The 27,690-nt window shown below is 39.5% G+C and overlaps 1 protein-coding gene across 5 annotated transcripts in view; it reads right to left on the minus strand.

Annotated features, from left to right (window-relative positions):
• The window catches only part of ALDH1A2 (aldehyde dehydrogenase 1 family member A2), a 64,298-nt gene that overhangs the window by 27,455 nt on the left and 9,153 nt on the right, over positions 1-27,690 (minus strand). For 3 of the 5 annotated variants that reach the window (XM_035553950.2, XM_035553949.1, XM_035553952.2), the window contains 3 exons: positions 3,501-3,605; positions 3,127-3,267; positions 1,515-1,644 (listed from right to left, as the gene is read on the minus strand). In XM_035553950.2, coding sequence (XP_035409843.1) covers positions 1,515-1,644; positions 3,127-3,201 — 205 coding nt within the window. In that variant the 5' untranslated portion in view covers positions 3,202-3,267; positions 3,501-3,605. Of the gene's footprint in view, positions 1-1,514; positions 1,645-3,126; positions 3,268-3,500; positions 3,606-26,577; positions 26,870-27,508; positions 27,583-27,690 lie in introns of those variants that run through there. The other 2 variants (XM_050713007.1, XM_050713006.1) reach the window with 2 other exon arrangements.

Below are 27,690 nucleotides of genomic sequence, written 5' to 3' on the forward strand. Positions count from 1 at the left end.
TTATTCTCCTTAAGCTGGCAGTGCCTTTTGGTGACTGACCTAAATTCTGTGTTCCTGCAGGGCTAACAAGTGAGAAGGAAGTATTTGTGGACCAGGGAGAAAGGGATTAGGGAACAGGAAATTTGCTGAATATATGAATTTATGGTGCACTTTGCACTTCTGCATGTTTAAATATGAAATGCAAGCAGTAAAACCAGGATTTATGAATCTCAGCCTAAATAGCTATGGAAATCTTCATGAGTCCTTACAGGAGAGGCTACACCAGAAATACTAATTTTGTCATTTCTTGGGTGAAAATATACTAGTGATGATAAACATCAGTCAGTACACACTGACATTTTAATAAGCTGAACACCATGATGATTAACACTGTGATAGTTATGATCTGTTTGCCCTGCTTTGGTAATCTTGTGATTTGTTGTACAGAGGCAAAATACTGTACTGCAGCTATCAGGTTACATTATGTAGTTTTAAGGAAATAGATGGGCAGTGTAAAGGTGCCTACTGTACAATGACAAATTCATTTACTTGTGAGTGGGCTTTTTTGGTCTCCTTCAGTAATGTGTAGTTAACATGCATGTGCAATGAACTGTGTGCACCATGAAGCTGAAAAGAATCCATAGAATATATGTTGGTTTTCCTTACTGCTTTCCCAAAGATTTACTTTATGTAGGTAAAAGATAAGTCATTTATCTCAATGACTGCACCTGCATAAAATCATTCTTTGCTATCACGTGCCATTTTGTATAATTATAGCAGTTGGTATATCTAGTCCAGACTGTAAATGAATTTCTTTGCAACAGAAAATTCAGCCTGTATTGGTTAAACAGCTGGGAGGGAGGAGCAGGAGGAGGAAGAGACTTGTTGAATAAAAATAAGAGTGAGGATTTCTTCTGTTATCGTTTTACCAAAAAAATCAGCAGAATAACTAGTTTCTTAGCAGTCATAAAGATTACTCTCATACATAAAGTATAAAACTCATCCCACCACACGATTTGAGGAAGCATATATAACAAAATATATCTGATACGCACGTACAGTTCTCTACAGTAACACTGCAAACTCTCTCAAAGTATAAATTAGTTTGGATCCAGTGTTAGTCTCAAGTAGAATGATTTGCATAGGCAATAGGAAGACATATAAACAAGATATATAGGTAAGCACGCTGTTTCTTAATCAGGCTGTTAACACTGTATTTTTTTGTGTTCTCATCTATTCTTATGAGTATTACAGTATTTCATTGCAGATTTTGAGCCATCTCCTTCTCAGATGGGCATACGAAAGAGAAACAAAACACTTTTTGTAATGTGCATGTAGGACAGAACAATAGCAGGCCCAGCCCTTGCTGACTTTCAGATGTCTGCTTCTGCAGCATACTACACACTGGAAAAAAACAATCTGATTTCATCTTAGCCAGGAAAAGAAGCTTCTCTTCTGTCTTTAATGAAGTAATCTATTAAGGCATTTGGCCATCAGAAGGTTTAGGTGCACACCGATGCTGTAATCTCCCTTACCTACAGGAATGGTCATTCCATGGATTTTGTCTGCCCAACCAGCATAATACCTCAGGGTTTTTATGACTCCTTGAAGATCTACATAGAAAGCTTGCAAGAAAGGTTTGCCACTGTTGAGTGATTCCATAGTCTAGAGAACAAGAAAAAGTCAATATATAAATACAGTAGCATTTTTAGTCTATTGTACTTCAGTATTCACTGTCCACCAGCTCTTCAATCATGACAGAAAGATTTTAATGAAGACCAACCAGTTACTCTAGAATGACTATGATTTTTAAGCATGTGTGTCCATGTGTGTCTGTGTCTGTCTGTCCCGTGTACTTGTCTGCGTGTATCCACATCCACGTACATGTGCATGTTTGCATTTTGGACCTAATAGCCACTGTGTTTGGTCCAGATATATAAACACTAAATTGTTCTAATCAGGAGCCAAGATAAAAATGCCTGTCAAACTAGGTTCTGTTATGTTAATGATAACAGCTGAAAAGGGGCTCCTTGTAACCCCGTATAAATGATTTGAATCCATAAAGGGAAGAATGGACATATTCCTCCATACAATTGATGTGAATATAAAAAATTCTCTATATGGCTGCCAAGACTCCTGCTGAGGCCTGAGATATCTATAATGTACAGCCAGTTTATTTATTGCCATCAAATAAACAAACTCTCCTCTAGGGAAGCTCATAAATTAACAGCCTGATGTCCTTATTTTTAAGTTAATATTCCTATTTTTAAAAGTATCTTATAAGCTATCCTCAGGGTTCTGTAAGATCATTTAGCAAAAAGAATGCAATAAAATGTCCTAAGATGTGGAGTAGCTTAACTGACTCTCAATAGCTGCCTAAAAGAAATCATTAAGAACGGGTGAAGTACGCCCATGTGTAACACACCAACCGTCAAATGAATTTCAATAGAGAAGAATAGAAGCCTAATTCTGTGCTGACTTACATCCCCACGAGCAATTAATGGCATTGCCTGTGGTGCAGTTCAGTAAAGAGCTTGGCTGTGGAAATACAAATCAAATGACAAGCAGAGTAAACTTGATTTGCTGTGCACTTCCTTCTCCCTGTGGCGATTTTACAGTATACACTGGTGGTAAGATGATTTAAGTGTTGACAAAGCTGGAATTAAGATGTTCAGCAGCTTAGTTCAAAGCACTTGACATGCGGAAAACAACATTAACAATGCCACTGTTTAGATGGCTTCACATGTGAGCTAAATAGCACAATACCCAGAATTTATGTTACCAGTTCAGTTATCAGGAAACATTACACCTGATTTTTCATTAATATCTGCACAAATCACTTCACTCAGTCTTCAGATTTTTATTTTTTATAAAAGTCACAAGTGTACATGTCAGGCATATATGTGCGTGCACAGCCACACATAACCATTCATTTCTTTTGCATCCAATTTAAAGCTCGAAATTAATTGAAAGGCTGTTGTTGATTTTTATGAGCTTTGGATCAGGTTAGGTCTTGAGTAGCCAGTCAGACATCAGGCTAACTGTAGTTTTCAAATATTATTCATGCTAACACGTTTATGAGTTAATTTGCTCTCAGAATGTAAAACTGACAGGTGATTTGACTGTTAATTTTTGTGTGCCACTTACAGCAAGAGTTGCCCTGTCTCTTTCGACCAAGTCTGCTAGCTTATCTAAAAGATGGCCTCTTTCTGATGCATCCATTCTCCTCCAAACTGAACCTAGAGAAAAAGCAAGGCGAGCAGCTCTCACTGCTTTGTCTGTATCAACCTGTCAAGAAGGAACAAATAACAAATAAAGGTAAATAAGATTACTAGGCATATGAAATCTGCATTTGTACCATCTCTTAGTCACGTGATGGCTTTTGGAACTGGGAATAATAAAAGAACTGTCCAGCAGTGGTATTCTGGAACTGTTGCTATGATACGTACATATATATATTAAAAAACATGCACATATCAACATACATGTATACATATATACCAGTTCATGGGATGCATTACCTTGTCAGCTTCCTGGATCTCGCAGATCTGCTCTCCTGTTGCTGGATTATATACTGGGAATATTCTCCCACTTTCAGAATTTTGCCACTCATTATTGATAAAAATCTAGAAAAGGAGAAAAGTCATCAGTCCCCCTGCATAAACAAACAGTAAAGCATACAACAACAAACTCTGGGAAAGGCTGCAGATCCTAATACAGAAGAGCTAAAGCTTCTTTATGACTGTGAGAATTAGAGTTTTCAAGAGTTCAGGCTAAGGCTCAGCCCATGATGTCTCTCTGTATTCTGTGGCAGTGTCATTATAGAAGCAACATTAAACTCTAAATAACTTGTTTGACATTAAAATTTAATTCAAGCACTGTAAGCAAAAAACTAAAGAAAGAAATATTGGTATTAGAGAAAAAAGCCTTGAAACTGCTGGAGCCAAGACAAGGGTTTGGCGTAATCATTCAATACCCATCTCAGTAAGTAAACATTTGGTCATTGATACAAACCAGTCAAGACTGAATAATCTCAAACATCACAGTTCTTCAATACACAGTCAGTTGATTATGGCTACAGTGATGGTTTGCAGCACAGAATTAATGTGCTTATCTGTTTGGAACAATGGAAATGGTTAAATTCCCTCAGTGTTGACATCATTTTAATTGTCGTAGGCAAACCAAATTTGAATTTTAATGGTGATGACAACAGCTGTCTTGGCAGAGGTAATGACAAATTTACTTAAAGTAGATTTTTACTGGTGACTACAGACATACAAGTGTTCTACTGAATGACTTTCAAGAACAGGATGAAATTATTTATCAGCAAATATGAAATACGGCACTCTAGAAAAATGACCGAGTGAAAGGTTTTCCTGGTATTCAGAGTCTTCCTGCCCTTGAAATCTTTCTAAGAGAAAAAATGAAAGTGTTCAAATAGTTCAGGAACCATATGGCTGCCTTGGATTTCAGGTATTAATGTTGTTTTGCTGCATGCCATGAAATACAGCTTTAAATGCTGAAGGGGAAGTCCTGGCCTCACTGATATCAATGGGAATTTTGCCACTAGAGAAGACACGGTCAGAAAGTCCAAGATAAAAAGTTGCAACACCAAGGGCTATAATGAGTCTGTAAAAGAAAAGATCATGATGAAGACACTGGGGTGCCCATGCATTTTAGAGAAAGTAAAGAGGCTACACACTCATATTTGCATGAGAAGCCAGAGATGCATTTGTAGAGTTTTCTGTTACCAGACACGAGCTTGTTCAGCCTACTCCAAGCCAAATGGAAGCCACATAGTTGTGTTCTCATCAGGCTTGGTGCTCCACTAACTGCATTGACACAGCTTCTGGTTCAGAGCTGGCTCAGGACATGGGAGCTTGCGCCTGCCTCAAAAAGACCTTGCAGATATAACAACTGCACACAGAAACGAATGATGACACACTTTTACTTTCATGGTTATGTTTCCATTGCATTTCCATGTCTGTACCTCTAACCTCAACCATTTTGCTGTGTGCCCTTCCATCCATTTCTGAGTCCATCTGAAGTAAACTTCATCTTCCATCTTCCCCCTACTTTTTCGTTTTGGTTTTCGAAGGTAATTGAACCCAGGACCCACTGAATCATTTCCCATCTATCGCCTACTTCGAACACTGTATTTACCTTGAACCTGTTCATGTCCTTGGACTGTAAGCCCCTTGGACTATGGGCAGTGTCTTTGTGCTCATTGATTGCACAGCTTTTCAAACTGAGGTATTGGTCCCTGTTAAGACCAATGGAGCTAACCCAGACAAACGAGTTTTGGAGGCAACCAGCCAAAATAAGTCAACAAAAGAATCATTGGTGTCATCTGTAGTGACTAACACCATAAGCCAAAATTCCTCCAGCATATCACCATCACTTTTTAGATCATATGTAAGTGAAAACAAAGGAACTCAGATCTGTGACCTGTGTGGAAGAAGGACTTTTACCAGCATCCTTTCCATGGAGTTCAGTGGAGTTAACTACACAGGCAGGGTGGGGGAGTACACTAAGGAGGGAGGGGAGGGGAGAAGAGCTTGCAGCTTCAGGAGCAGATGGCCAAAGGAGATGCAAAGATGTTTGTTTAAGGTTACATTATGTACATAAACACAAAGGTTTCTTGTGTGATCTCTGTCTTGAAAGAATAAAACAGGTTGAGTAAAACAACCTAAGTGAAGGCAACCACAATTTACTGCTCTTCCTATACAGAAGTGGTCTGCTCTTTTTTAAAGAGATTTACAAATGTTAACTACATTCTGCTGAGATGAACACCTGATCATCAGGTTGGCCTGTACAAAGGACATGTTTAGGTTCTTAAAGTACGTTTTACCATAGAAATAAGAAATAGTGCCTTGGAATTGCAAAAGAGTGTTGCAATGCTAGTTGACTGGAACTATATTTTATTGAATACTCCATTTATCCCACAGGCTTAGAAAAAGAATAGCAATAACGAATATTTCAGATAGGACATGGGAAAGATCTACTTGGCATAAAGTTAGAGTTGAAGGCAAGAGAAATTGCTACTGTTAATGGTTAATGTTAGTTTCTTCCTGTTCCACTTTCTATAAACAAGGTATTGCCTATACAAGCTCATTACTGTAAACTGAGCACATTTAAATTGGCAGTAAAATCAGAGTATTTACTCTAGTGCACATATAAAGTACCTAGTCCCATGTTTTGGAATGGTTTCAAGTCTTGAAATCCAGCAGCTGGCGGCTTTACAAGCAAAACCTTACACTTAAATAATTCACTTTTGAAAGTTTTAGGTGTTCTGTGTCAGGTAGTACCATTCAGCAGATATTCCTACCACCAAGACTTAGATTCTTTTGCAATAAATTTGCATTCACAGGGGCTTTTATAACTCTTCCAGCACTACTGGCTCCAATGGCTGTTGATTAAACATATATATCCTGTACATTTAATCTGACTTTCATTATGGCCACTTCGTAAAAATGCCATGAAATGGACAAGCGATGACACATTGCAAGAACAAGGAATCCCTGCAAAGCCTCAAATTGTTTTTTTTTCTCCCTTATTTATAGTGACTGTGGTAAAGGCTAACTCTAAATCAGAGAGAATATTTGACAGCAAATGTTCCTATCTATGGATTATATATAACCCATCCAAAACACCAGATGAAAAAAGGATAACCCCAGAAAAAAGAAGGGCTTGCTTCCATGTAAATCATGCTACAAATTGGACAACACCCAGTGAGTTCATTGTTCAACCTCAATTGTGAAGGCTATTCACATTTACTATTCCCCTGGAATCAATGTTAATTAAGGCTGACTGGGGCTATAAATCAGCCTTTGGTTTTTACAACTTAATTCAGCATTAAGCATATATATGTAAATAAAAGGTAACTGATTAACCACTTGAGTTTTCCAGGAGTTACTGAGGTAATTTGTTTTTGTTTGAGTCCTAGTGTTACCTTTTGTGGTTTGCAGTAGGGAAAAGAAAAAGTGTATAGTATGTCATGTATTTGCTATGCAGTATTGTGAGTAGTTAAATAATCTGGCCTGTTGGGTGCTATCAACAAAACTTTGCCAAAATGGAAAGGGAAGAAGGGAACACTTGAAAACTTTTGGAACACAGGAACATTGAGTTTGCCATCTCCTCTCAGAAGAGCCAATTACTGCAGTAATGTCCAACCAGTAAGAGAAAAGGCAACCCTTCTCCTTTACTGAGGTGTCCCCGTCAGCACAGTCATTTGGCTAAGAACAAACCCAACAGGCAGAACAGACGCTGCCTCCTGTAAATGAGGAATCTGGATGTAGCTGGTGTCCAGTAGTCTAGAGAGGAAGGCAACCACTGTTTCTTCGCCAGCAGTGCAGCCTGAGGCAACCTGCAAGACAGGGCAGTAGCTGGGGTAGCAGATGGGTGGGTGTGTATGTGCACCGGATGGGGAAGCCTAGCAGGCAGGTACCTTGCAGCGCAGTAACTAACTAATCCTAAAGGTATCTTGGTAATTTCTGTTCCTCTCCAAATAAAAGGTAGAGAGGATGTGGCTTTTCCTAAAAGAACAGGCACTGTCTCCCTGGTTCTAATAACCTCTTCCTCATACACACATGCCTTACATAGACTTTTTGGTATTTAGAACTTTGCAAGATAATGGTGCCACCACGTAATTGCTAGATTCAAATTCTGCCCATGGTTACTTATGTACAACCACTGTTGATTCCTTTAAGAGATGCATATGACTAATCAAGGAAGCATTCTGGCTCATCACATAGGGTACATGACTGTTCAGAGCCTACGAGATACCGTAACATACAAACCTGTATACAAAGGAAAAAGAACATTTAGAGTTACCATGTAAAAATTCAAGTTACTTGAGACTCTGCTGAAATGTAGTTGGAAGGAAATCATATATTGCACTTTGAGTAAGACCTGCATTTAAAAAGCACTGGGCATTGAGTTCAATAGCATTGTTGTATGCTCATCAGCTTTGAAATCAAGCCAAGAGTAAATGTCTTTAGTTTAAAGCAAAGCAAATAAAGCTTTGCAAATGAGCAAATACAATATCTTGTATAAGTAGCCATCTGACCCAGTTGGCTTGCTAATGGTTAGCAACTTAGTGTTCATTTCAAATCATGGAGGTAATTAATTTCTAAATAGGAGTGATAAACATTCAAAGAGAAAGGGATGTGTACAAAACATCTGCAATGCCATAGTAGCAAAATTTACAGCAGGGAGGAAATATGCAGGATTTTATGTTTTCATCACTATTTACTACTGAGGAAGTACAAAACAACAGTCGTTTCGGGTGTGTGTATAAATACAAAATTAATTAAAATGCAGCACAGAAATAATACCACCTTTAGAGCTCTTAGCTGAATAAGACTTGGTTTTCTGGCACTACAAATTCCGTCTTATGTTCACCCAGGGGCTAGCCCTGGATTTGGAAAGGAGGGCTGATTCTTAAGTTCATTGAGGATTCCTGCTTGCTCTCTTTTTTGTATCATCTCTAACAACACAGGAAAAAAAAAGTAATTTGGGTTACTTTAAGTCAGAAGAGCAATCAACACAGGTGGCAACAATGTAACTTTCCATTTCCTTCCTTGAAAATATTCTCAAATGATGTGCAAGTGAAATGATGATCTGCATTCTTAATTTGATATTGCTTAGTGATGATGTCACCAGACATTTTCTTCGGACTCTCCAGCTGTATAAGTAAGAACTGCAGCCAGTGGACAGACAGTGGCCTAGCCTTCAGCTCTTTAGAGGTGGAATTATTTTCCCATGAATTTAATAAACAATGTTTTTGTACTGTTGCAGATCCAGAAATGTTTTTTTGGTACAGGAAGAGGATTTTAACATCCAAATAATAATGGCTTCCCACAGGAGATATGGTTCTGGATGAATGGAGGAATGAATGGGAATTTCCTAACTCAATTGATTTAGTAGCTGGTTATAGTTTCATTCCATCAAAGATCTTTTTTTCATATGTGGCTTCCTCCTTAGAGAGCCTTTGACATTAAATCTGCAAGGATGGGGGAGGGGGCATCAGATGCCAAAGTACTTTATAAAAGAATCACAGCTGTTCAGCCTTCAGCATCTTCTCATAGCTGGAGGCATTACAAAATACATATAATGGCTTTTTTTTTTTTTTTTTTGTGATGGGGTGGGGGACATACAACCATTTTAGAGGCATGCAAAAAATCTAGCAGCAGCATTTCCCTTGGTAAATACTTCATAACATCACAGATACCGGGCACCTGTGCCTCAGTCTGGTCAGGAAATTTCATATCCTTTCCCATCACAGCAATTTCATTTCCTCTCCTTTGGAAACAATTCAGGAGTCCTTATGATTAGTACAATTGCAAGGGAATGAAGTAGAAGGGATTGCCAGTCAGAGGTGCAGATTGTTTATTTTCTCAGGCTTTGTTTGCCTCCACTTTTATGGCTGTCTTGATACAACAAAGCTCTTACTTTCTAGCCAGAGCATTTTGTGGGGCACTCTTGGGATTGACTGGAAACCAACAGCTGGCTACAGAACCAGCAAAACCTGGTTTATAAACAGGCATTAGGAAAGCAAAAGCCAACCAAAGCAGACTGACTGAGGACTGGCCAGCAATTGATTAGCAGCAGTGATCTGTTTAGAGGGGGATTGTTCAGGTCAACAGTAGGATTGCGATGCTCTTTGCCAGGCAGTTCACAAATTGGACTTTGAAGCCAACCTTCCCAAATGTTCTCAGTGCTGAGTCCTGCTTCTTAAGGCAGTCAGAACGTGAGCTTTTCATCGGACAGTGCCAAAGACTGCATCACTTTCCTACTTAAATTAAGGCTTACTCTGGCTTGAGCATACAACCACAAATGGTTATCATGTTTTTCATTTTAGTTACCACAGAGCAATATCACTCCTGCAAAAGTGACCCAGGCTTTGGTTCTTGTAATGAGATACTGCTCAAATGTAGAGGAATTATAGTTATTTTAAGAGGAGCAACAGTGAACTATACATGAATAAAAATGACCTTTGCACTAAGTTTAATTCTGGCAAGCAATCTGCTATGGCTATAGCTGGTTTTCAGCTATTAAAGGTCCAATCCGTTCCTCATTAATCAACAGGAAAACTCCAACTGGTTTCAGTGGGAGCTGGATCAAGCAACAGCAACAGCCTGCAGAGGGGTGTTTATACTCAGAGACAAAGCTATTTCACTGGAGACTTGACACCCACTCCAGAGCCTGTGAGGTCTGCAAAGGCCAAACAAAAACAGAACAGACTTGATTTTTATTCTTCTTTGCCCATTTCTGTTTCTTTGCTGACATTCTAGTTCATTATGGCTCCTTCCCTCTCTCTACCTCACCTGCCCTCAAAAGAGAGTTCTTTTCTAAAACTGTGTGTATTTGGGGGATTTGTCATGATTGTATCTTTTAACTCATTTGGTCCCCAGAGTCAGAAGGACCGTGCAATAGCCTCTACAGATGGTCTGCTATAAAAGAAGGTTTCCTTCATAAACTGAAGCTGGAAATTTCACTTAAGAAATACAGAGTGTAAAATTCAGAGTGTCCTGAGATGGCTGGAGAATTTTAAACATTTACAAACATACTACAGCAGGAGGACCAAAAAAGCAGAAGTGGACAGGAAACACAAAAGTGAATGAGGCTGCTCTGGTTTCACTGTCAGTGCAGAGGTATGTCGCAATGTGGTAGAATTATGTTTATGCAACCTGAGTCCTGTGCCCCAGGTACATGTCTGGATGAGAAGATGGGGCGTTCATCTTCTCTGGATATAACTTCCAAGTAACAATGCCTGAGCCAAGCCTACTGAAATCATAGTCCTTGACAAACAGTCCTTGACATCAGTGGAGTTTGGATCAGAAGCTGAGTATTTAAAATAGGTGACTACATCAAGCTCAAGACATTTCAACATGTGTAAATGAACTCAGACACAAAGCTGGAGAAGGATTCATACGGTCTAGCACCTGATGGTGGCACTTACTGTGGAAGTTCTGGCTCTTTGCTGTCCCTGTGGGGCGGGAGGAGAGGGAGGCATTCCCCAGGACTGTAATTGTTGTGCTGGCCCAGTAATCCAGACATCTTGTTTAGGTGCTTAAGGACAAATATGCAAGTGCCCCCCAGCCACTCACAGTTGGTGTATGTTTTGTGAACAGTATGCTAGGAACCTGGTGTGAGTGGGAGGAGAAATTTGGGGAAATGCAGGTTCACTGTGCAGCAAATGGAATCAGAGAAGACTCGAAACCTCCTGTCAGTCTGCTGTGAAAGTGGAATGTAACATGATTTTTTTTCTCCTCTGTGTCCCAAGTCCCTCACACCAAATGTTTGATCTGCCTATCTTCCTGCCTTAATTAGTCTTCTGTCTTTCTGGGAGTTGAGTCTGTTCTTTTGCAAATGGCAGCACATCAGACAGGGGAAACCTGTCATGTTTGTTTTCTAAGCTGTAGGGGGCACCAATTTGAAAAAGACTCATGGCTTATCTAAACGTTTTTGTTTGTATGATTTTGAATTAGGAAGTTTGAGTAATTAGTTGAGGAGATTAAATAAGTCTTTACAACATGCAGTAGCATGCTTACTTGGCTTTTCTTTTTTTTTTCTTTCCCCATAAGTATGTCCTGCACAAAACTCGGGCTGCCAAACAGTGATGACATCCTTTTCTATTTTAGTTTCTCACTGTGCCACATTGATGTAGCATCCATTATTTCAATTTAGTCTCATTGAAGGGACTACTTTGCATCCGGTTGTTCGAGAAAATTAGTCTAAGAGAAGAAACTTCAGATTGTATTTTTGTTGAACTATACCCACCACAAACATTTTATTCATTTTGGCTGTCTTCTTAAGATTTGTGGGAAAAAAACAGCCTTATTTACAGCACATAAAGACTGTAAGTGAAGTAATTTCTACTTTTCAAAGTAACTGCAAAGTAATTTCTTTTTTTTTTTTTTCAGTTAAGGAAGAATTTTTGTACTGTTAGTAGCAAAATACAGAAGCAATAAGTTTCCTGTAGTTCAGGTAATATTTTATGCATTCCTAAGAAACTAAGCTCCCAAGCTTCACTCATCCTTTCACTTGTGGGGTTCTCCTTAATTGCTGAAGAAAAACATATACTGTCTTGCTCTGTGCTGCATCAGATTTTTTTTCTGAAGATAAGATGCCTAAAAAATTGAATATGCTCTGGATTTCTACTGATAACAAAGAAAAGCCATCACTGAACAACGTGGGTAAGGATGACGGTGCTTTTATGCAGTATATGATCTTCGGTGGCACTTACTGCAACTTAAAAATGAAATAATGAAAGATTTCTACAAATCCATTAAACCAGGAGAGAAGGGGAGGGAGTATTTGTTTACAGAATCAATTATTGAGCTGTCACTGGACTTTAATGAAGTTGTGACTATTAAGAACTTGATCCTGGAAACCCTTCCACAAGCACTCATTTAAGACTGTGGGAATGAGGAAGGGTTTCTAAAAACAAGGTTACTATTAGTCTGTAGTATTCCTGTGTTTTGCATTGTTTGTGCATTGCAGGTGTTGTGTGCTCATTATGTGTAACATAAAACAAGGCAATCTTTTCATTTGTACATGGGAGACGTTCTGCCATTTAAAAGAATGTAGCAGATTATTTGTAGGTAGCTGTTTGCCTTTAAATGCTCATCACCAAAGAACAAGGTCTTAGAAATTAGCTATGCTGTGTAAATATATACTCCTCCTAGGATTTCACACTATAGGCAACAGAGAAAAATACAACGGACAAATACTTTTTGACCTAAAAGCTCCATCTGAGAAAATTACCTTACACATGAGAAATTGCTGGAATGTCAACTTCATTTGCAGTGGCCCCTTATGGCCTGATCACCCTCCCTGGCATGATAAATCACTGGCAAGATCCTTACCTTAACACGTTTGATCTCAGCTCAGCAAGACTTGGTTTTGATGTGAAGAACTCCAGATCTGTTAGGTCAGAGACAAATAGCAGAGCCACTGACCTGCAAAGTGCTAACTCTATATTAGACCCAAGTGAGCAGCCATAAGCTCCTGGTAAGTTTGCCTTCACTTGTACTTTGCATCCTGAATATTTTCAAATACTACTGTTAGAATGCTTTGTTAAATGATGCCAATGACATTTCCTTTCACGTCATTCTGCACATACAGAATCCACAAAAAGTCAAACAAACAAACAGGCACTATGAGAAGCATTATCTTGGATAAACTGTTCAAATTACCTGCACTTCAGGGCTACATGAAATCAAACCCAGTATTCATCAATTTATTTGGTTTACATAAATGGTTTGCAGTGTCCCTTTTCTGTCTAAACCATGTTTACCAATAGGTATCATAAGTAACTGTATTTACTACTACACTCGTTGAGGTGATTGCAAGTGCCTGTATGCACGTCTGTACATACAACTTCAAATTACTCCTAAAAAATAAAAATCTGTCTTGTGAAGTTTGTGTTCAAGTCCAAACTTTCACAAAGACCAGATGTTGCTCAAGTCTTGCAGCCTCAGTTTGAAACTATTCCTTATTATCCTGGTTAAACAGTCACTTATCTCTAGGATAGTAAGCAGGAGTGTTAGTCTACCAGAAAATTGGATGTTCTTAATGGGCTTTTGGGAGAGAATAGCTTTGCATCATCAGCATTAAGTTAAATCACATTGAGTACCTACTTACAACATAGGGATTACCACTTATGACATCTCTGGTGAAAGCCTTTAAAACAAATTGTTGTGTTTGTTAGAAGAAGCTGTGAGATAACAATTCCCAGAAGTCTGATTTATAACCTTTTTGCTCTTCAAGAAGATGCAAAGGAACACTACACCTCTCCTCTTATTCAATACTGCAATGAAATCTCTCAGGCTGTAAATTCTTTTCAATAAAAAGGCTTGGGAAATCTTGATTTATTTACTGGAGGATATTCCTCTGGAGAGAAGCAGCCTTTAGCTAGATTCCTTTGCTTCAGAGTTCAGTTCTTATTTCTTCTCCAGTTCTTTCTGCTGATTAGACATTGACTTTACACATACAAAACTGGAATAGGCCGTTCTACTTTTTATTATTCATAAGGCTGATCGGGGAGAACCGGGCTTAAGCTGTCAAAGTATCCTGCTGTGCTTGGATACCTGACAAATTTACACCCTAAAGTACACTGTGGTGCTAAGACTAAAATGGGATGTGTCCTTGCAAGTGCTGATTACAGTCCCAAGCAAATAAATCACTTCAGGGTGTAGCAAAATAATGCCAGTATTTTAATAGAGCTTCACATTTTTATATATGGTTGGAAAGCTATTCCATATAGAAATGTAGGCCTGCATGAAAAATGAGATCTACTTATCTTTAAATAGAAGCAGACCAGTAACTCTGAGCATGTAAATTAAAAACACGACCCTCACCTTTTGCCAAACATGAAGCATTAAAAACATGGACTAAGGCAAAAACAAAGTCTAACTACACGGAGATTTCCTTAAATGAGCAAACTTGTAAGTCTTGTCAATAAAAAGCCTTCCTTAAAAACAATGTTCATATACATAGTTCTGAGATTTTTTTCCCCCATTTCCTTTAAAATTTGTGTTTCTCTTCCCCTTTCTAACCAAATTCCCTTTTTCTCTGCTGGAGCCCCTTGTAATGATACCAGAATGTGGGCAAATCTCATTAGTCTCCCTGCTGTTTACAAGACAGGATTTATGCTCAGTGCAGTGAACACAATGACACATGGCTAAAAACCACCATCAGGACTTAAACCTGAGATATTTTTTCACCTAGACATTGAAAATACTATTGGCATGTACAGGTATGAAAAACAGTATTAATGACTGCAAACATAAGTCACCCAGCTTTCTGTAAAGAGTATACCAATAACTAGCAATTTGTTAAAGGTTAATTTCATGCAACCTCTGGCAGTTATCTGGTATAAGATATGTCACCAATTCAATCCATTAAGTAATAACTAAATTCTCATGGGACCTAGCTGAAGTCAAATGTTGTTATTCCAGGTTCACTGCTTTTAGTCTCCCTGAAGACCATTTAGGCAAACAGCTGGAAGAGCTGACTACAGAGGTTCCCAGTCACAGGGAATCACTCTAGGAAAGCAAGTAAAGGCTTCTAACCAGGAAATAAGTTATCAAGGATTGGTCCTAATGCTCCCTCAAGGGGAGAAATAAAATGAGTCTGAGCAAGAGCATGAACACATTTGTGTTTTCAGCTAGAAGAATCCAAACACTAAAAGCAATTGTCTTGGCTGATGGCAGGGAGAGCTATGCTGCACCAATTGCTGGGCATGTTCTGCACTTGGCTCCTGGTTGTCATCTAAACAGCACGGCCTTCCTTCTTTCTCTGTGTTGAAGTGCTTTACTACAACAAAACCTGTGAGAAGAAACTAATCAGATGCAACAACCTGGTATTCCAGTGTTTCTTCCACATTGCACCAATGGCAATCCTCCTCCTAAGAGGAAAATAGAGAAGGAAGCAATGCCGCAAGCTTCATCTCAAGTCATAACGCAGATTTTCTAGCAAGGAGGGCTCTGCCTCCCAGATAACACTCAAGGGAATAACGAGAGACAACAGCTGATACAGCCAGTGCTCCAAGTGACACCGAAAGAGAGCAAAGAGCATGAAGAAAGAGATCTTTTCGTCAATATTGTGTGTACATACATAGGTGAGTGCAAAGAAAAGAGCATAATAATTGTATATGTGTAAACACAGCCTCTGAAATTCATCTGTATTTCCATTTCCCCAGAATAGTGCACAGAGAAAAAGAGGTTTTTCTGTTCTAGTAGTCTGACTGGTTTAGCAAGAGATCCTGTCTCTGACACTGACCTACTGTCTCAGATAGTCATGGTTACACTCCCACAAATTTTAAACTCCCCCATCCGCGAAGAAACTTTGTCACCAGTTTTACAGTGAGACTGAATCAATTAATGCTTTCTAAAAGCTTTGATGGAAAGAGATGAATATTAACATTTGCAGTTGTGTGATGCTAGCTAAAAATGTCTTTACTAATGTAAGAAATGGACTTTAAAATCGCTTTCAAAGGGCTGGACCACCAAGGTGAGGTCATCTGCAGCACAGCTAGCAAATTTAGTGTTAATTTCATATCACAGATTCAGAGGACAAGTGAAAAAACAGAGCTTGATTATCACCTCTTAGGACAACAGCATCCCAGAGACATCACAAAAGACAGAAGAGGCCATTAGGTAGCTGTAGTAACGAAAGTGTGGTAAAGACAAAAAGAGGAAAACTAACAAAACATCAACACTGATGGAAAATGTGAAAGCTTAGCCAGATGTCCTGAAAAAAACCTGTGCATGTTTCTCAAGGTCTGTGCAGGGCCATTCTGGCACAAGACTGCTGCAACCATATGTCACAACCAAAGAAACTGGAGAAAATAAAATAAACCTCCTGATTTGGAAAGGCAGATGGTAATTTCTTGATAGTTTCTAACTACTCAAAAATAAACTACTTCTGTTACAACTGAAAAGACACATGAGGAAATGTAAAAAGTGTATGTTATGGTATACTGGTAAGTTTTGAAAATACTCACTGGAATGAGGACAATGCTTTTATTATGCCTGGATGCAAAGAACATTTAAAATAAACTCCAAATAAGTTTCAAATAACAAAATTGTTGTTAAAAAATAATTCTATGCATCCAACTGTCAGTTACGTAAATGCTTCCTCATATGACTTTGACAGTGTAAAGAAGTATTAAAGCTAGTTTAAATGTAATTTCTATTTTAAGGACTTTTAACACTGGCAGAGTGGTAAATGAGAATGAGGTGCAATGTCATGGGAAGTGCTTTAGTGGCTAGGCTGAAAAGACTTTACAGGGTTTTTCAACTAACTAGATCACAATTTTCATCTAGGTCATCTTACAGTTATGAAATAAAAGCACAAGTGCCAATAAACCGGCATAAGAAACCTAAGTGTGAAAATGGGTGGTCTGGACTGTATCACAGGGAGGAAAAAGAAATAGCCTTTTTTGAACATAAGGGGATGAGAATTATCAGAGGCATACCACGATTTCTAGCTATAAACTTAGGCAGAGAGGACAAGTCAGGCTCTGTAGAGGGGGGATTAGCTCTGTATGCAAGGATTTCCATGGATATTCTATGGAACAGAAATATTTGGGAGCCAGAGACATAACATACATCCATGCATGTAGAGGCAGCGTAGGTCATGAAGTATAATAGCAGGAGCAGATACTGACTTCTGGATTAGAACAACTGAAGTGACACTGAAGTGGAAAAAGAACAGGAAGGCAATAAAAGATGAGTGCAACAGTAACTGTATGTTAGGTCAGTGAGAGCTGCATTGATAGTGTCTAGTGAACATACAGTTCTCCATATCCTAATCTAAACAACATTTGACATAGTCCTGTCAAGGGCTAAAAATTGTGTCTGAACCCCTGAGAAATGGTTACCACATAAATAATTTCAGCTTCATTGCAGCAGAGAAACACATGAAGAAGCCCTACTGTCTGGGATACTAAACTTCAAGAAGGGGAGTTTTTTTCAAAGGAAGTAACTTAGAAACTCCCTGCTTGAAGCTAGGAAATTAAAATCCATAGAATCAGCATGGAGGCTTAAGAATGTGAAAGAGTCAAAGATTTGCATTCCCAAGACTAAAAATGGGAAGCAGAAGCAAGAAAATAAATGGGGTGGCTAAGCAGAAAGATACCAGAGGAAATGCAGGCCAAAAGAAAGACCAAAAAAAAAGAAAGAAAGCACTAACTTTAAAAGGCTGCAAAACACAAATTGAAAATGAAAAATTGTTACCAAATATACTGAAGAAAAATATACAAAAAAGATAACACAAATTAAACAGCCAAGAGAAGACTACGTTTAACAAATAAGTAAATACAGTCTGTGCGAGAGCAACTGGATTTTTAGAACAACCTGGTTATGAAAGGTAAAAGGAGACTGAAAATATTTCCAGAAATTGCTGCTCATTTGGAGTGTCCTAATTTGGCTATACCAAAGTAGATGATTATTCTGGCCAGAATTTGATGAGCTGTATGGCCAAGGGAAGACAAGCAGAACCATGAGTTTGTACACAGATGACAGGTAAAATACTCGTTCTGGGAATGCATCTTTACTAAAAATCTAACAACAACAATACACCAAAGACCATGCCCAAGATCAGGGTGCTTCAGTCTCAAGTGTGCTGCAAAGAGTCGAATTTCAGTTCCTGAAAGAAATCCCAAATGCTAATTCATCTCAATTCTTCCACTTTACAAGGCTAAGGCATCAGGAATTGCATGAAAGCCACCAAAGATATCCCAGGGTGATGGTGATGATGATGATGTATTAAGTGGTGTTTTTCCCAGTGAAGCATGAGAGAGCAATGCTACAGCACAGACCTGAAAGGTCCTTCTATGTGCAGAGGTCCTATTTCAGATGAAATGTAGACCAGCAGACCTGACCGTGTCTAGTCACTTGAAGCCACATTTAAGGCTAGCTGACCTATTCACATGAGGATAGGATTAGCTTCTATATGACTGTCAAATAACACCTGCATTTACCTGAAAAACAAGTAAATAGTTCTGCTTTGGAAATAAATCAGTTTCACTTTAGAGTGCAGTTTTTGCCTGTGTAAATACATGTGTTTAAATTTCAATAAGGAAAGGCACTTCCTAAGAACTAGAGTCAAAACTGAGGGGTTTTGTGTAATCATTGCTAGATGACCAAAGCACAATATGAGGATAGTGTCTTCCTGGCATCCTGTTTCCATCTGAGGCCGCAGCCTGTTCTTCTGTGCACCACTTCCTATGTCTTTACAACTGTCCAAATGAATTTTTGTAACTCACTTATTTTAAATTGGGGGCATATTGGAAATCCACATGGGAATTAGCAAAGTATGTCCTTTCTGTAACCACAACACCTGCTGTTGGCCTCTGCACAGCTGTGCCACTGGCTTCCGTTTAGGTTCTGAGTACAATTCAAAGTCTTGATTACCCATGAATCCCTCACAGATTAAGGTCTATATACTTGAGTGGTCAGCGCAGTCCCTGTGTTTTAACCTCCAGCTGAGGTCAACTGAGATTGAACTGACCTTAAACATTTTCAGGTGGGTCACAGAATTTGATGTAGATGGTTCTCTGCTCTGAAATGTTTTCCCACTTCAGTCCAGCAAAGCCGGAATGCATTGTGTTTCAAGTCATAAGGTAAAAATCAAATTCACTAGGCTCTCTGGGAGAGGAACTGATTTCAAGTGAACAAGAACTAAGTCCTTTCTTTTTTTTAGACAGTTGGAGAGTATTTCGGCAATGATATTGTAGCAACACTTTGATGTGGCTTCATGTATCATACTTTTAATAATGAAACGTTCCTATATTTAAAGCTTAGTTGCACTGTATAACTTAAAATTGATGTGTCACATTCACATGGTGGAGGTAGATTTCTATTAAAAGTAACAGACAATACTGGTTGGTAGAAATATGTTTTTAGACAAATTCTGAAACACAGAACTTGTGTTCTGGGGATAAAAAAAAAAAAAAAACACCAACTGCAAATACACGCATGCAGTCCAAACAGGAATTCATCAATTTGTTTAAATAATCATAAAAGTAATGAATGATTGGGTCCTTAGATGGCAATCATTTTTAAACCTCATCTTTATATATGTGTGTGTATATATATATATATATATATTTGGTAATAAGTCTTCACATAGCTATTTATGTGCTTATTTGTGTTTGAATAGGGATGCCAGCACTTGTCTGAGGATTCCTCAGCAGAATCATCAGAAATCTTGGACAAAATGATAACTTTCTGAACATTTTTCACATCTTTACATATTTATGTTTACACTTACATAGCTTCCTTAAAATGCTGTCTCTGTATAAATCCATTTTATAAATGCATTTCTTTCAGATGAACTAAATCTGATGTTTTTTGTTTCAGAGAGTAAGTTCTACTCTTTAAAAAAACCAAACAGATAAAAACTTGTGCTTTTTAGAAATTGAGAGAATCAAACAATTTGCAAAAAATATATAGCATAATAGTACAGTTCAGTCTTAGCAAAAAAATAGCTGCAAAACTGTAATAGAAGAAATGTGACTTCATGTAGGATCTGACTAGGAATTTATTATATGGACCAATGAACTCATCTTTTGTCATTTATCTCTGTAAACCTGTGAGATTTCTTAGAAGATAGTTAGTTAAATGAGGAGCAGAGATGAATCAGCAGATATAATTTATTTAGACTTTAAAAAGGCTTTTGATGATAAAGTCCTTAGCAAGAGGCTATTAAGGAAAGTTAGTAACCATATGGTGAAAGATAAAGTTCTGCCATGGATTAAAAAGCGGTTAACAGATAAGATAAAAAGACTGGAAATAAATGGATAATTCCTCCCTGGAAAGAGGTTAATAGCAAGGTGCCCCTTCATTACTGTGACTAGCAATCGATATCATGGTTCACCTGCTTTAGCAGATCATTAATAGTAAGGTACATAACTTGTGGATAAAAATACTCAGACTAATCCGAGTACCAAAGAAAGGACCGCTAGTACTGAAATTAAAAGCTATTTGGACAACTTGGGGGTAGATAAAATTTGCCAGAGGTACTAAGTGCAAGGCAGAGTGTGTTGGAAGGAAGGGTTCAAATTACTTTTAGATGGTGATATGCTCCCAATAAGCTGCAATGGCTACAGTTAGCTTATTGAAGGCAACTGTTAACATGCATTGTAAAGAAGGGAAGAGGAATAGGTAAAAGTGGTTCCAGTGTATGCTGCTTGCAGGAACAAGCAATTTATGTTAGCAACTAACTTCAAACTGGCAGAGCCCACTAAGGTCTGCAGGGAACAGTCTTGCACTGACAAAGAGATGGGCTAGCTGAGCCCAGATTATGAAGACTTTTTGGACTGTTGGGATTTTTTAAATCAGAAAATGCAGAAACATCAAGACAGAAATTGAATATGGAAATGTATCAGGCTTCATGAAGCTCTGTAGGAAAGGTTTCTGAAGGACAGAGTGGAATGGATAATTTTTATCAGAATTAAATTGTGTGTTCAAGACACATTATCCCAACTCAGCAGTCTAATCTATACACATCTATATATTTTAGATCAAATCCTTGCTCTGTCTGACATCAAGAGTATTCCTGGGAGCAGAGACCTGAATTCTGCTTTTCCTGCATGACAGTCCTGCCCACTGGGCTGCCAAGTTCCATCCTAATAAGTACTTACAAGTGGATTATCCAACAGGAGAGAATGAGAGACTCTTCCCAAGGACGGACAGAGCTAAAACTGGGACCTGTCTATAATCAGAAAGTAGGGATCCATACTCAAGTTTCTGCTATGTTTGCTTCAGAAAAGGGGTATGAATTTGGCTCTTCTTCAACTCAGGCATGTGTTTTCATTATTACTGACTTCCTGGCTTTGGTGTGCAAATAAATATATACAACTTTTGTATTGGAGATTTGAAATCATAAACATTTTTGCAAACATTAGAAAAAAACCTAATACATAGCTCTTATCTTTCAGTGTGTCACTTGACATTATCCCCTGGACAAAGAGAAGATAATTTCCCCTAGCCAGCAGTATTGTCTGGTACAGCTTGATGCATTGAACCAGTATGCATTTTCCTTGAAGATTCAGTCTTTCCCTAATATTCAGCACAGTGAGAGGCCACTGCTACAACAGTTACCTACTCAATAATATACTAGTTATCTACAGTAGTTCGGGGAGGAAAGAGAGAGTCCTATATTCAGTCTGTTAATTGGAATGAAGTGCATAAGTAGTGTGCAATTGCTGTATGGATTGATATGGATCGATGTTTTGTAATACCAACCACAAAGTACACACACACTACACGAGAAATTTAAACCATATACAATGGTAAATGAAAATACAGTATATACAATAAAACTTAACATATAACAATACAGAGAGACACGTAGTGTCAGCATAGATGCTGAAATGCTCTACAAAGTGAAAAAAGTAGCTATTCTATTTGATTACTTTTTGTACAACCATCTCTAGTTTTCTATGTTTCTCTCGTAACCGGACAGTGCTCACTGAGCTAACCAGAAGGCTAGCTAATTTCTTCAACTATCACTCACTGAATTTGTCTTCAAAAGAAAAGCATTCAAATAGTGAGCTTTTTCAGGGAAAGACAGGTGGAAATAGTGCGTATTCATCAGTTACTTAACTAAGTTTTGCCAAAACTTGTCTCCAGTTCAAAAAATGAAAAAGATTCAGCATATTTTTTTAAATGAGGCAGATTTCTCGCCACCTATCTTAATGTCAGTCTAGAATTTTATCTGGGAAACACATGCAGGAAATTTTGGTGAAAAGAATTTGCACTGCTTTATAACATTCATTTCTTGGCAATGCCAAGAAAGCACAATGAGAATGAAAACAGAAACTTAGTAACAAAACAGGTCAAACCATAATGCTTATTATATGAGAATTTGAAATGTATTTGTTAGTTCTTGTTTACTCAGAATCAGTTCGCCCACACTTAATGCAAACTGCTGTCTACTGTTAGTTTCAGCACTGGGTAAGCTGACAGTCTGGCTAGTTTACCTGCTCTGTGTTTAGAAACTGAACTGGTTTCAGCCGATGGTGTAAGAGTAGAGGCCAACCCTTTTACACAGGTCAGAAAATATGGCTGTCAATCAATTCACAGGTTATTAGTATACAAACAGTTCTGTACCTCTTCACTGCCACAGCGCTGTAACTTCATCACTTTAGAGCACTTTTTACAAAATGCTCTCAAAGACTGCAATTCTTAAACTTTTCCTTACGCTAAAATTCTTCAGGTCTTTCTCAGACTTTTATCAGTTGGCAAGGAAGAAACAAAACTTAAAACATCCAGCTGGATTAGTGTCCCCAACATGATGCAAACTGAGCATGTTTGTTCACTGAGTTAGATGAAGTAGTGACAGAGCTAGGAACACAACAGAACCACAGGGTCCTCATTTTATACTAGCTGTCTTTTTAAGTCAGTATGACTTACTAAAACCAGTAAGAAAGTACTTTATAAAGCAGATTTGAATATACCGTAACACTGGAAGGATAGCCACATCATACAGAAATACCTTTTGCCTCTCGAGGTAGGAGGAATTTAGGGGAAGAAAACACTGCAAAGGGCTCAATCCATAGGAGTGGTTCCATATCTACTGTCTGACATATGGGACACTTTTGAGTCTCAGGAGAATGGAGTTTCATAAGAACATGAAGGAGTAGGGCATCAATACTAAGCTTGGAACCCTCTGATCTCCCTCAGAAGCCAGGAGGTTCTCAGAGACATCAATTCAGAAGAGTGTTTGCTGTACAGAACATGCTAGTAGCTGTCCTTGCTGGATGTCAAGCTATGGTGTATCTCACACAGCTGATACTTCTGAAGGAGCCCATTCTGGGAGAGTTTTTGGCACAAAGTTGATACTTGTAGCAGTATAATTTGCTGCCATGGAGAGCGCTATATCCCCCTTGCAAGCCTTCCTACTTACACTCTATGGAGCACAGCACTGCCAACAAGCTCCTGACAGGTCTGAAGAGGGGCTCAGTGTGCCACAGGGCTGTGCAATAATCTATTTCCATGCAATACTGGAAGATCCCCTGTACTGTAGAAGCAATTCCTCTGCAGATATTAATACTAAGAAGTAAAGAATTAAAGAGTCATCACAATGAAGAGGGAGAGAATGCTGCATGTATCAGTTTTAGTACTTGTCAGCCACACAGAAAAACTTAACTCTGTGTGTTTGAACAATGATCTTCACGCCTGTTCAGAATGTGGCTTTGCACATCCTATTTGCCAATTATTATTATGCACATCTAAAATGCATTATTTATCAGAGACCATACCAAAGTATTAAAAGGTGGGAAAAATATTTCCAATGTCTCATTTTTTAAAGAAGCACAGACTGACTCCCAATATTGAAGTCACAACAGCGTGCTGCACATATTAATATAAAAACAGGCATCATGTAATTTCCATCAGTAATTGGATACATTTTTTCTGACCAATGAAAAACTACATTGCCTTGGTGTTCTACATCAGGTATAACAGATCAGAAGGACTTAACACAGTTTTCTGCTCATTTCAGAGAGCCCAAAGGAATATCACAGAAGTTCTATTAATTCTGCTAAATAATCGAATACATGAAAACTGCAAATACATGGGAAGTATTCTATCTGTGTTCTTGAAATAAATTGTCATAGTCTTTGCAAGGATACTGCAATATTTTAAAGGTTAATGAGTAATCTTATTTTTTCCACTATACATTACATATCTTAACAAATCTTGTTTAGGGATTCCTGGAACTTTAATATGTTCTGTCCTAACAAAATTGTCTTAACTATTTTCCAATTTTAGAATTCCAAAAATCGAATTTAATTAGCAAAGCATATTTTAAAATTACTTTACATTGTTTAAATGTCCACAGGTACCTCTATTTTTTTTTAAGGAATTAAATCCCAAATGGTTAAGATTTTACATTCAGAGACAGCTGTAATAAAGAGTTCAAGAATTCTGGGTCCTGGATGTGTATTTAAAATTCTCAGCTAACAAGCAGGAGAGAGGCCGCTAGGAATGCTTACATATGTCTGATTTTAAAAGGTTTGAGTTTTTTTGATTTTGTTTTTGGTAAATTTATTTAATCTAATGTTATTTATTGTTTATAGCAGTTGTTTGGCATTTAAGACATGAAGTGACCACTCCCCCAAATGAAAGAATCAAGTTACAATCCCCCAAATGAAAGAATCAAGTTACAATCCATTATTTCATTTTTGATTGTTTTTCTTTGTAATAGGTGGGAAAGGGGATCCTGGATAAAAGTCCTGCCCAAGACAAGACTCCAAACTGAAGACTCCTATTATCTATAAATCACTTGTATTTCCTGCAGAGAAAAAGGAGGGAAGAAAGAGACAGAAAAACAGAGACAGAGTATATACCAAGTGAAATATTCAATACCTGTCCTAAACCCAATTTGTCTCATAAGCAGTAAGGAATTACCTGATACCTCAAAACTAAGCCTAGAAGAAATGTGTTGCTGCTGTTTTTGGTTTAATATTAAAAACAAATAACTTTTTTTTTTACTTGTTCCAGTAGGATAAGATGTGTAACATCTTACATATTTCTGAGATGATGGCAGTATATACTATGAATCATTAAAGGTTACTGTCCAGCTTACATCCTCACAAAGAAGATATGGCTGTTAATGACTGCTCTATTTTTGAAAGATTTTTGAACGAATTCTCTAGTTTTAAAATGAAGAAATGCAAGTACACTTTCTGTGTAAACCGACTGTGATACTACTAGCAGATATTACCCACTGAGGCTTATTTTAAACTGAAACCAGCAATAAATAAAATTAATGCCACGTCTGTTTGCATAGTATCATTGCTCCCAAAGTGTAACACCACACAACCTCAAATAACTACATTCCTAATTTATTTAAACCATTTTCAAATAAATTATATGCAAGAAAACCTGCATCTTTAAATTTGCATATTGCAATTCTCATTAAAATGTAACAAAATCTAAGAGCTGATTTTCCTCTGAGACATTCTTCTAGAACATGGAATAGCTGTAACAAATTAGAAGACAATTTTGGCACCCACTTAAAAAAAGAGAAAAGGTGAAAAGCTTTCGAAGTGATGATATGGAAGACAAAAAATACACTACATTGGCCAAAATGAGTTTCCTACCAGTTTTAAAGCTCCTGAAGTTGTATTTCCAGTAGATAAAAATGTTGTCACCTTTTTCCAGGGCTGATGTGCTTTATTTTCTTAAGTTTCTCAGCAATTAGAAACAAAGTCTGACACACTGTAACCTGTTCACACATTTGAAACTTCTCCAATAGGAATGAAAGTATTCTTTAATTAAAGGTACTGAAGATGCAAAGATTCAAAACATAAAAACAAATTTATAAATTCAAATTGCATTGACAAACAAATGACCATTGTTAAAGTCCATTTTAATCTACAAAAACGATGTAGTCCCATAATATAGCAAAGAAAAGTAGCAGATTTTTCTACATTGACCCAATGGGTTGATTGTTAACCCCCTCTTTATGAAAATTAGTCTGAAACGTTAGTAGGAAAAAATATCCCCTCTCGCAATACTGTTCAAGGGTGTATTCAGGAAGTTAGTAAAGAGACCTGTTCCAGTGCTGTAACAACCTGGCAGTGTTAAGAGTCCTCCAGGAATTGTAAAAGAGTCCCTTGGGTACACAGGCTAATTCAAGAAAGAAAACATTTTTATTTTCTGATTGAGAAATATGGGTACGTATAGTAACTTCCTCTGAATTACATCAAAAGCAACCAAAACATTAGAGGGCTAGTGATTTTGCACTGTGAATAAAGCCCAACAGCTCTGTAGAAAATGCTACATTTAAAGGGAAGTGGCAAAGCCAGTCCCAACAGATCTCATTTGATTTTCTATTATCCTGTGTTTTTTCAGATGATTAGAGGGCTAAAAATCTGTTTCCCATATTACAGATTCAAGGCAGTCTTTATACATATATATATGTTTTGTTTTGTTTCGTTGCCTTTTTGTTTGTTTGTTTTTTGATCTCAGAGCTGAAGTTGGTTAGGGCAGACTGAAATTGATTTTAAGCAAAATCCCGTCTTTGGAGGGAAAGCCATGAATCTCCCTGCCAGAACAAATGAACACAACTTACCTTGGTGTATTTGATTTCAAGGTTGAGAGTGGGAGAAGGCAGCAGATGCAGAGATGCCATCAGAGCTGCAGGATCTGCCTTCACCTCCCCTGGCATCTCAATTTTACTGGAAGTCATAGTCTTGGGGGGGGGGGGGGGGGTGTTATAGTACAGCCGAGCCCCCCGCTCTGACCTGATGTTGTGTTGTGCTTTGGGTTTTCCCCCCCCCCCCCCCCCCGCCTCGAAAGCCCGGCGCTGAAGATGTTGCTCTCGTCCCCTGTATATAGGCAGGTGTCAAGCAGGGGCTCTTCTTATTGGACATGGGGGCAGAGGCAGGGGGGCAGGTCCGTCCTACCTAGGGCGAGAGCGGCACAGCCCCGCTCACACGCGCGGCGCAGCCGCGGATCCCCGCAGGCCTCCGCCGGGTGCTGGGCTCCCGCCGGCCCCGCACCATCCCGCACCGGCCGCCGGGGACTTCCCCGCCGATGCTCGTGGGGACGGTCCAGAGGAGCGGGACCGGGGAACGCCGCGGGGGGAGCACCACAGCCGCGGTGTCCCCGCTCGCCGCTCCGCGCCGGGAGACGCCAGCCCCGGCCCCGCGCGGCCCCGCCTGGGGCAACCCGCGGGAACGGCACCGCGCAGCGCCGGCGGCCGGTCCCCCGCGCTCGCGCTGCGGCGTCCCCTCAGGCGCGGAGCCCCTCGGGCGGCGGGCAGCGGGCGACCCCTCACGGCGCCGGGCGGAGGGCGCTGCCCCCGGGCTGGCGGGGCCGAGCCGGCCCCCCCGGGTCATCGCTCCCGGCCCCCGCCCGGCCGCCCCCGTCCTCCCGCCGCTCTCCCCGCGGGACGCGGCCCCTCCGCGCCGGCCGTGAGGGGAGGGCCCGGCCCGGCGCCTCTCCTCGCCGCTCCCCGCCCGCGGCCCTGCGGCAGACGCCCCCGCCCGCCGCCGCCCTACCTGCCGCCGCGCCGGCCCCGGCCCGGTCCCGCTCGCGGTCCCCGTCCGCCTGCTGCCCCCTGCCGGCCGCGCGCCCCCCGCCGCCCGCCGCTACGGCAGGGGGCCCCCGCCGCCCGCGCGGCGCCGCCTCGCGCCCCGCCGCGCCCGGACCCTGCGCGCGCCGGCGGCCCTGCCCGCCGCGA

The sequence above is a fragment of the Cygnus atratus genome, chromosome 11 (genome assembly GCF_013377495.2).
Source record: "Cygnus atratus isolate AKBS03 ecotype Queensland, Australia chromosome 11, CAtr_DNAZoo_HiC_assembly, whole genome shotgun sequence".
In the NCBI taxonomy this organism is placed as follows: domain Eukaryota; kingdom Metazoa; phylum Chordata; class Aves; order Anseriformes; family Anatidae; genus Cygnus; species Cygnus atratus.